At 38.3% G+C, this 10,294-nt stretch overlaps 1 protein-coding gene across 1 annotated transcript; it reads left to right on the top strand.

The window, feature by feature from the left end:
• The first annotated feature begins 346 nt into the window (after window positions 1–346).
• Window positions 347–1,090, top strand: LOC122102417 (myelin protein zero-like protein 1). The gene has a single exon (XM_042673113.1). The coding sequence runs from the start codon at window positions 347–349 to the stop codon at window positions 995–997; it is 651 nt and encodes a 216-aa protein (XP_042529047.1). The 3' UTR covers window positions 998–1,090.
• The last annotated feature ends 9,204 nt before the right edge of the window (window positions 1,091–10,294 follow it).

The following is a 10,294-nucleotide window of genomic DNA, read 5'->3' as shown; positions in this document are numbered from 1 at the left end:
CTTTTGATCAATCGTTTTGGAAAAGATAAACAGTGAAGAATTACTAAAAAAAAAAACAACAACTGTGTTTGATGGGTGATTTCAGCTGAGCCTAATCAGATATTTGGTGTGTAAGACTTGATCTGTACCTCTTGGCATCTGTTTGAATTGATGAGCAAAGAAAATAATTTAAAATATAACCGTCAGGACTTAAAAGATCTACACAGTAACCAATGGTAACCATTTTTTTTTTCTCTCAGAGGAGGAAAAACTCATCCTGCAAGAAGCTTCTACATTAGGAATCTTGACGTGGTGGAGCGTCCGCTCGTGCGGACCCGGCGCGCGGGGTCAGTGCACCCAGAGGACCATGGCAGCGTCCCCCCGACTCGGGGCGTTGATGGCAACCTCGCACCGCAGGCGCTGGCTGTGGTCGGGGCTTGTGGCTGCGCTCTGGCTGTTGACAGCCAGAGTGTCAACGTTGGAAGTATATACACCTAAAGAAATCTCTGTGGCAAATGGGACACAAGGGAAGCTCACATGCACATTCAAGTCCACCAATGTGACTGGCCGGCTAACCACTGTTTCCTGGAGCTTCCGGCCAGAGGGGACTAACACCACTGTGTCGTTTTTCCACTACTCCCAAGGGCAAGTATACTTTGGGAATTATCCACCATTTAAGGACAGAATCAGCTGGGCTGGAGACCTCGACAAGAAGGATGCATCCATCAACATAGAAAATATGCAGTTTATACACAATGGCACCTACATCTGTGATGTCAAAAACCCTCCTGACATTGTTGTCCAGCCTGGCCGTATTAGACTCTATGTCGTGGAAAAAGAGAATTTGCCAGTCGTGGAAAAAGAGAGTTTGCCAGTCGTGGAAAAAGAGAGTTTGCCAGTCGTGGAAAAAGGGAGTTTGCCAGTTAGGGTGGTAGTGGGTATAGTTATTGCTGTGGTCCTAGGGCTCACTCTGCTCATCAGCATGATTCTGGTGGTCCTCTATAAAAGGAAAAACTAGAAACGGGAATATACTGGGCGCCAGTTATATAGGCACAGTTAGATGACTCTGGTGGACATCACAGTGACAAGATTAACAAGTCAGAGTCTGTGGTGTATGTGGACATCCGAAAAAATTGAGAAAAGACGGAGAACATATCTTAAGCAAGAAACAAATCCAAACTGGACTCTTTTCCAGAAAGTGTAACCCATGGCCATATGCGGTCTTGAGGACTCAGGCACAGACAAGCATGTGCATACTCATAGAGGGAGAAAACAAATGTGTATGAAGATTATGTATAAATATTCTGTTTAATCTTCCTGATGTGAGAAGCCATTGTTGCATGATGAAAAGATTCTGTTCATATATTATTTGTCTTACTGTTTTTGTACATTCTTTGGGACAATTTGCAGTTCTGAAATTTCAGAAACATTCCTATTATCATCATGTGGATGTGGTTTGCCTTAAATGGCGACAGCAGACCTTGTAGTATTTCCTAGACATGGCCTTTTTGTCTAAGGGCTCAACCAGTCTTAACATTTATTGTAGTTGGAAGATGCGATACTCTGATGGAAGCAGATCCAGGGTCGCCTTTGGACATTGTATCAGAAATAAATAGTTGGTGGTATCTTTTAGACAGCACCCCTTAACTATGCCACTTGAAGCCAGTTTGGGAAGCTTTGATTAATGTTTTTCTACAACATGGAGCAGTTTTTATCTTTTAATATTGACATCATACCCTTTAAGAATATATTCAATATGTGGATTTATAATGGCAGGAGTAACAAAGGATAAAGGTTAGAAGTCCTTTTGGGTACTTTAAACCAACCATAGAGACAAAGTAGAAAATCCAGGCTTTGCTTGAGGGGTATTTTGACCTCTGGAAGCAAAGGTGTCAGTTACCTTTTTTGCTGACATTGTTCCTGCTTAAAGTCAGAGTCTTTACCCTGAAGACGTTGAAAAGAGTTCCTCCTTCCAAGTGTGCAGAGATGGGGTTGCTGGATTGCATTCACTAGAGAAATGGTCTTGTAAAGCCTCCTTCATGCCTTTAGCAAGGAAAAGCCTCAGGGAGTCAGGCATGTGGCTTTTCTAGTAGCTCCACAATATCAAAAAGAAAGACCTTTGGGCTAAAAGGAGTCAAGAATTTTAAAAAGGTAATTTGTTCTCTCCTAAACTCATTTTCTCTCCTCCACTACTCCCTCCCCTACTTCAGATGAAAGAGGTTTTATATTTAATTGGTAATTAGGAGCATGGTCAGGGTCATTAAGCAGTTTATTTATATTGTCATCTTCCCATTTGTTTTTCCTCTTAAAAACTGGAAGCCCACAGTTACGGGAAGAATGCTGTCTAGAAGGTCTACATGTTTATTGGGATTGGGTAAGTGGGAATGAAGGGAAACAAGCTTCCTGCTATTTACTTTAAGGTCACCATAAACTGTCTTTTTCTTCCTATGTTCTGTCATGTTTTTCAATATATGGAGGCTGAGTCTATAAAGAAATAAAGCATGATTTAGGTTTAAATATATGAGGCAATGGAGGCCACTGGAGCTTCAGAACTGTCCTGTGAAGGAGGTCTTCGATTTTTTGAGGAACTATTTGTTGTTAGTTCCATAGTGCTCCAATATGGCCAGTCTATATAGTTTATGTGTCGGTAAGCAAGAAGAGAGGAGAGTTTGTCATCACTAACATGACATCTCTCAAGCTGAGGAACATCTGACCTGTGTCCTGTGTGCCTGATCTACAGTCTCCAATTTCTCCTCCATGTCCACAGGTCCCACTCAGGGCCTGGACACTGTCCCTGAGCTTTCCATTTGAGCCACAGATCTACTTCTGGCTTTAAAAAAACGTTTTGGAAGTTAATTGGAGATAAGAGTCTCATGGACTGCCTAGCCTGTGATCCAAAGATTCAGCCTCCTGAGTTGCTAGGATTACAGGTGTGAGCTACTGGCACCTGGCCTGTTTCTTTTATTTTGAAATAAATGTATAGTAGATTATTGTAGAAGTTTTCATCCAGAGATAATATCTGAAGTCACTGTTGGTTCTTGTAACTTGGGTAGCATAGTATATTGGCATCTGAAGCATACAGACCAAGGATGGTGCTATTTTAAAATGCGTGAACTAGCACCCTGCTACAAAGAATTAATTGAGCCCAATGTCATTGGCCACTGAGACTGAGAAACTGTTACTGAAATTCATATGCTGTGATAGAAAACTTAGTTCTTAACCAAGTATGAATTTAAGAGTTTAACAAAAATTAAGTATTTGGGGGGAAATAATTGTTAGATTTTGCTAATATTGGAAGCTATTTGTAAATAAGTAATATTTGTCCACCTACATCCAATATCTAATATAAGGCCAGGCACAGAAATGCTGGTGTTAGAAAGGAGTGAATGAGCTAGTAAGAAAGGTGCTGCTGTCCCAATACTTCAAGAAGGTTACCTTCCTTCTGAGCTGGACATAGTAGCCTATCTTTTCAACTTTCCCTAGAGAAGGTCTCTTCTGCTTCTCTCACCTGGTTCTCATGATAGTCAGCAATATAGAGAAACTGTAATTAAAGGTAGTTATGAGAGGATTTGCTTGCAAATTGATTGAAACCCAGCACCTGCGCAATCTTTAGACATCTGATATTTTAGACAGACAATTTAATGAATAAATTCCCTATCTCGCCATCCAGATGGTCTCAGAAACTGTGCTTGTATTATGAAGGATAATGGTTGGGTAACTTTTGCTTGTGTGAAGTGCTCATAATAAAAATCATATCTACTGTAGAAGAAAAAGTTATTTGTCAAAGCTGTTGCCCAGTGTGTCTTGCTGCAATATTCTTTTAGGCAAATCCTGTGTTGTTCATTCAGACTTGAGATTTGTTCCAGAGGGAAAATACCCCAGTACATTATTGTATTTGTTTGAAAACACAAAACCTTGCATCTAGTTATTCTTCTTTTTTGCCTTAGTTACAAAAATAATAAACTGTCTGAAATCGTTTGCTCTCAGGAGCCTATCTCTTGAAATAGTCAAACTACTTACCCAGGGTGGCTGCCTGGATTTAAATCTCACAGCCATCACTTACAAGCCTTATATTGGCTCCAAGGATACTAACTTATCTGTGCCTCAGTTCCTTCGCAGGTAAAGCAAATTTGAATGGGTTAAGGTTATTGTATATATGAAAATTGTTGTCTGTCAAACACCTAAAAATATAACTATTGCTTAGTAAGCCTATGACAACACCTATTCTTTTCTGCTTTCTTTGGGACAATTCTGCTAATTTATTTTCTAGTAGCCCATGAATTGTAAGTTTTATTAGGCCAGAGTCCATATACTGATCACTAACAAATTGCCAGTTTCCAGAAGAGTATTTAACTCTTCCAAAGCAGTGGGACCTGAAGAAATGAATGGAAAGTGTAATTTACCAATATATAGACAAAACATAAGGATCTTGATTTTCAAATGTAGGCTATTACTAAAGAGCAAAGGTGAAACTCATACTAAACTCAAGAAGTCTAGGTTGTAAATGCCAGAAAAAAATTATATATGCCACACCAAAATATTTCAGTTTCATGTTAGATTAAAGCAGATTGAATGAGAAAAATGTTACTAATATTCAATTAAGGTATTACTCCAAAACAGCTTATTACTGCAGAGGTGCAAACACCACAGCCAGGACAAACATTTTTGCTCTACATAATGTATGCAAAGAAGTGGGTGTAGGAGCTGGTTGTTGGATTTCCAGGGGAATGCAGAATTTAGTCATGGGTGTTTCAGGTTCTTTCTTTAATTATCTTATAGACAAGCTATATTACATAGGATCTTCCCTGTCTAAACAATTTGCTAGTTTCTATTTGGACATGTTTACTTGAACTTAATAAGTTATATATATGCATATAGAGTATAAATACAGATGTATTACATCTATATATCTTATCATATATGTTAAACACATATATATTATATATTATATGTATATACACACAGAGAGATGTTTGAATTTTACCTCTGCTAATATAATCATATCAGTGAAGCACCAGAGTAAAATCAATGAGATTTGGGGGAGGTATATGAAAAGTTCTGTACTTCAAACTGTATATTGTCTTGAGATGTGATACAAGAATTATATTTATAAATATCTCTGTTTTCATACTTGATTACCTTTACTTATCTAATCATCATGTAGATAACATTTTTTAATGTTGGAAGTGATCTTGTAACTTTGTGATTGTCATATATTAAGAAACTAATATGGTGCTTCATTGAAAAAAGTCTCATTTGTTACCCATCACTTAATCAGCCAATAATGAGAGTGGTATGTGGCAGGTAGGCTTATTTGTAGAAATGAAACCCTATGTAATGGAAATAAGTAATGATAAAATAATGGTGCAAAAGTCATGACTGGATTTCATAGTCCTACATTTGGAGGCTACCATCTATGCAGTGGGACTGACAGTTTCTTCTTTGGGCTAAAAGGCATGGTTACTGATCATAGTGGTGTTCTTCTAATGTTCTCTGACCTTAAAGCTTGCTATTCACTCTGGTTTTCATGTCCATGTCCTCTATCAATTTCATTTCTCTCCTGTTCTCTCTCCTGTTCATTTCAAATGATTTTCCACCATTTCACTGCTCACATTTTCTATGGTGTGGTGTTGAGAAAAATCTAAATTAATGCACTCACAATTTAGCTCTAAATAGTTACTATTTATGACATGTACAATGTTTGTCATTACTTATGTAATGACAATATTTATATCCTGTGCACAAATAGACCACCATTATAGTCTATAGACCTAGACTTTAAATATTTAGCACTAACCACCATGGAAATGGCCATTAAAGGTAGCATAGTGCTACTCCTTAAAGAAGGTATCTCATCAACCATAATTTCCCCACTCAACTAGATAATATGCAAACTCAGATCCAGCCTTATGGGACATTTATGAGGCAGGTACCATAATTATCTGCATTTGCAACATTATCTCAAACAAAATTAAACACCTTGTCCAAGTCAGAAAAAAAAGCTATGTGCTGCCAATGGGATTATCTTTCTCAAGTTCTCATTCTTTCTTAGAGTACCCAAAATGTGTCCTCTTTCCATCAACTAATTTGCACAGTCTCCCCTCTAATCTCTTAACTCACTCTCACTAATTCCAGTTACTTAAACTTTGCCCCCTGCCTACAGCCTTTTTTTGGTCTACCCAATGCTTTTGGGGAATGTTTCCTTTAGTAGTGCAATCTGATGGCAGATTAAGATCTTTAGATTCTACAAATAGAAAGTGACAATTATGTCCTTATATACTAATAGGTTACTTGCTAGATTTTCTTTCTTTCTTTCTTTCTTTCTTTCTTTCTTTTTCTTTCTTTCTTTCTTTCTTTCTTTCTTTCTTTCTTTCTTTCTTTCTTTCTTTCTTTCTTTCTTTCTTTCTTTCTTTCTTTCTTTCTTTTGTTGGTTGTAGGGGTTGAACTCTGGGTCTATATGCTGTCTCTGAGCTCTTTAGCTCAAGGAGAGTGCTCTACCACTTGAACCACAGCACCACTTCCAGTTTTCTGGTGGTTAATTGGAGATGACAGTCTCATGAACTTTCCTGCCTGGGATGGCTTTGAATTGAGCTCCTCAGATCTCAGCCTTTTGAGTAGCTAGGATTACAGGCATGAACTACTGGCACCCAACTTAGATTAAGTTTTTTTAGTATCTAGGTATTTTACTTGCTTTGCCATTTTGGAGATAAAAGCTTCTTGAGGCCAATAATTGTGTCTGATAATACAAATTAGGACAAAACCCATCACAGGGTTCCCCTCATGTGTGGATGATTAAGGAATATGCCTTAATGGCAAATGAGAGCACATTTATCTGAGAGGTGGGGAAACTAATGACATGGATACATTCATTAAGCAAACACTATTTGGCACATATGACATTCAAGATCACATCCAAAGGACTTTTGTGCTCAAAGAGAAGTATTAATTAAATACCACACAATTCATTTGCTCAGGATCTTCAGAATGTGATAGCAGATATGGCAGATGATCGGCTTACTCTCTCCTCAGGTTGTGCTTTGGTCATGAGTAAATTAGATGAGTCTACAAAACCGTGCCAGTGCACAATCCACTGTGGTCATGACACTTCCTAAGTTGAGAAGCACAATCTCTTACATTTCCAAATTAGATATGGTTTAATCTTCAGAGTTACATAACTTATGGAAAGCTGCTTTTAAAATGATACATGAATGACAAGAATGATCTTGGATGTACTATGGGTTTCTCTCGATGGTATTTGGATTTAAGTGTAAATGAATCATAAATATGTGGATTATATTTCCTCTAAAATAAACAGGCCTAAAAATCACAGATGATATTTTCTTGGCAAAATGAACTTAGTTTTTTTTATTAAACCCAAATTATTTGAAAAATCAGATGATGTGCTGAGAACAGGATATGTAGGCAAGATCTGTACCTATGGAATGAAGTAAATTAAGGCAATTTTTTGAATATGTAAGGATAGGAGCTCTGATGCCTTTTATTCTCCTGACAATAAAGAAAGATTAAATTTGAGACCAAGTGTATTTTAAGGCCCAAACCACAAACCTTGATACTCCCTACACTCATTCTGTGGGATTCATTGACCTTGGTCAAACACATTCCTTTATAGCATATGGCTCTCTGTTGACCATTTCTTTCTGGAGACTCTCTCTTTCCATAAATTCCTACTGCTCTCTCAAGCATCATTTGTGTTCTTTCTACCACATAACCATGTATTTCAGGATTTCCAAACCACATTCAGGTCACTACATCTACACCCCCAATCATAGCTTCAAATAAATGATCTGTTCCTTTGGACTTCTTTCCAGTTCACTATAATCATTCTTTATCTATATTTAATGCTATCTTCTACATCCTCTTGGTCATATCCAGGGATCAAATATATTCTTTGGCACCTGATTCATTCTGAGCAATACCATTATCTATTGAATGAATCATTCAACCTTCAACACAGTAAGGTCTAACTTCTTATCTTCTCCCTTACTTCACTTGTATCCTTCATGTTGAGTTTAAGTCTACTCTTTTCTATGGAGAGATGAGAAATGACATTTATTAATGGTGGAGAAGCAATTTCCTCAGGTATCTTGAACCATAAAGGTGTAGGAAAAGACTATCTTGCTCTCTTTTGGAAACTTAGAAAGAAGCATATAACTAACAAACCATATTTCTTGAAAACATAAATAAATGAACAGAAAATGACTGACAAACATATTCATGACTTGGAACTTCAGGATAATTGTGTCAGGTGTCTCCTTGTTTTATGGAGCAACATAGTTTTCATCTGAGCAACTATCTCAAACTCTTTTAATAGTCTTTGGTTTTAATAAAACTCAAAATATATGGTGCCAAACATATTTCTCCATAGAATTTAAACAATAAGATCCTTTCAGGGAAAATTTAGTCTAGTGTTTATGATTCATCTACACTTAAATCATCAAAATAACACTATAAGAATCCCACTTGGCTTTTTAATTTTGAGATATTTTAAATTGGATAATGATTTGTATATCCAAGATAAAAGATACAATTTGCCCTTCATTATGTAGATAATTGTCTTAATTATACATCAGAATCTTGTATTAGACAAGCACAATCAAGTTTAAGTATCCAAATGAGAAGATACTTTACATTTGAGGACAAATGTTTTGTCTAAGACAAGAACTGTATTCGCTAACTTACTTATGTAACTGTAACCCCTCTGCACCTTACCTGGACAGTAACATTAAAATTAAAAAATGTTTGATCTAAGAATTGATATTACAAATTAGAAAATTTTAAATGATTTTTAAATAGAAGATTATTTGGTGATTCATGTATAACCTACATAAATAATAATATAGAAAAATACTTATGTCAGTTTATCCAGTTTTACTATTCCTGATTGTTTAAATAAGTCACTTGCCAAGAGAAAAGGAGTGTAGTATGGCAACTAGAAAATAATATTGGGAGAGTAAAAGTGGCTAAGAGTTTAATAGATAGAAAAGTAGAGGATGAAATTAACATCATACACTTCATACAGCATTTAATTGCAGTTGTATATTGTCAAAGTTCTCCAAAAAAAAACAGGAATATAGCATCTTCACTATTGCATTGTTTAATATTTGTTGAAAGAAATGAATGAATCTTCAAAATTAGTGCTTAAATAGTTCTTTTGCTATTTTGCCTTACAGATTGCTATGCTGGACCCAGGAGAAAAAAAAACACAAAGGGCATGCTAACATATCTAGGAAAGAATGGCAGATAACCTTAAAGAATGTATTCCAGTTCAAATGTATATACATGTACCAAGAAGATGGTAGGAACAGAGTAGGTGAGGAGAGCACTGGGAAAGGTGATGCTGATCATGATGCATTCTACATATAAACGAACGTGTTAAATTAAAACTCCTTTGTAAGGGACCTGTCCGCAGAACACCCGCCCAATCGCGATCGCAACGACCCGGCGGGGGGCCGCCCAACCCAGCCCGCAACCACCCCAACTGAACTCGGACTGCAACAACAACTGACGGACTGCAACAACAACTGACGACCTACAGGGTGAGTACCCATCAGGGGACAGGGAATCCATCAAGGGAGACCAGAGCTGGAGGGAATCCCCAGACCCTGACCTAGACTCCCTACCCCAACACCCGGACCACAGGACCCACTAAAACTGGGAACTGTTCGAGAGCTCCACCAGCCGGTGGAGCACACTCTGCTGGCCAGGCCAGAGCAAGAGCGCCCATGGAAGGGAGCTTAAATGCTCAAGCCAGGAACAGTGCCCCTGGGTCAAGACTACCAACAGTAGAAGAAATTTGAACTGTGTCCTCCAGGCTGCATAACCAAGGTGGTATACACATTAGCACAGGCCTAACGAGCGCGCTCCAGGCTGGGGCCGGAACCAGGCCAGGGGACCGGCGCCTGAACAAAGCAAAAAGGGTCAGAAGTGGGGCTGTGGCTCAAATGGTAGGGTGCCAGCCCTGAGCTGAAGAGCTGAGGGACAGCACCCAAACCTAGAGTTCAAGCCCACAACCAGCCCAAAACAAACAAACAAAAACACATCAGGAGCCCATAGCAGACTCCAGTATTTGGGAGAGTGCATCCAGAGCATCTGATCTTACCAAGAGCACCCGCAGGAGCAAACACAAGCAGTCCAGGCTGCTCAACCCTTCCAAAGGCGGGAATTGCTACAGCAGAGAGCTGAGAATCCTAAGTGAATAGCAGCTGGAAATAGGCTCCCAACAGAATCCAGATCAGGCACAGACTCTCTCTACCAATACAGAATCAGCAACCAAGCAAAGACAGACACACCAAAA

Source organism: Dipodomys spectabilis, unplaced genomic scaffold, assembly GCF_019054845.1.
Source record: "Dipodomys spectabilis isolate Male_0828 unplaced genomic scaffold, ASM1905484v1 ptg000783l, whole genome shotgun sequence".
Classification (NCBI taxonomy): domain Eukaryota; kingdom Metazoa; phylum Chordata; class Mammalia; order Rodentia; family Heteromyidae; genus Dipodomys; species Dipodomys spectabilis.
The sequence above is the reverse complement of the archived record's forward strand: the minus strand, read 5'-3'. Positions and strand labels throughout refer to the sequence as shown.

What these genes read in the sequence shown, in the direction of transcription:
- LOC122102417 (XM_042673113.1), top strand. Translation starts at nt 347, where the DNA reads ATGGCAGCGTCCCCCCGACTCGGGGCGTTGATGGCAACCTCGCACCGC.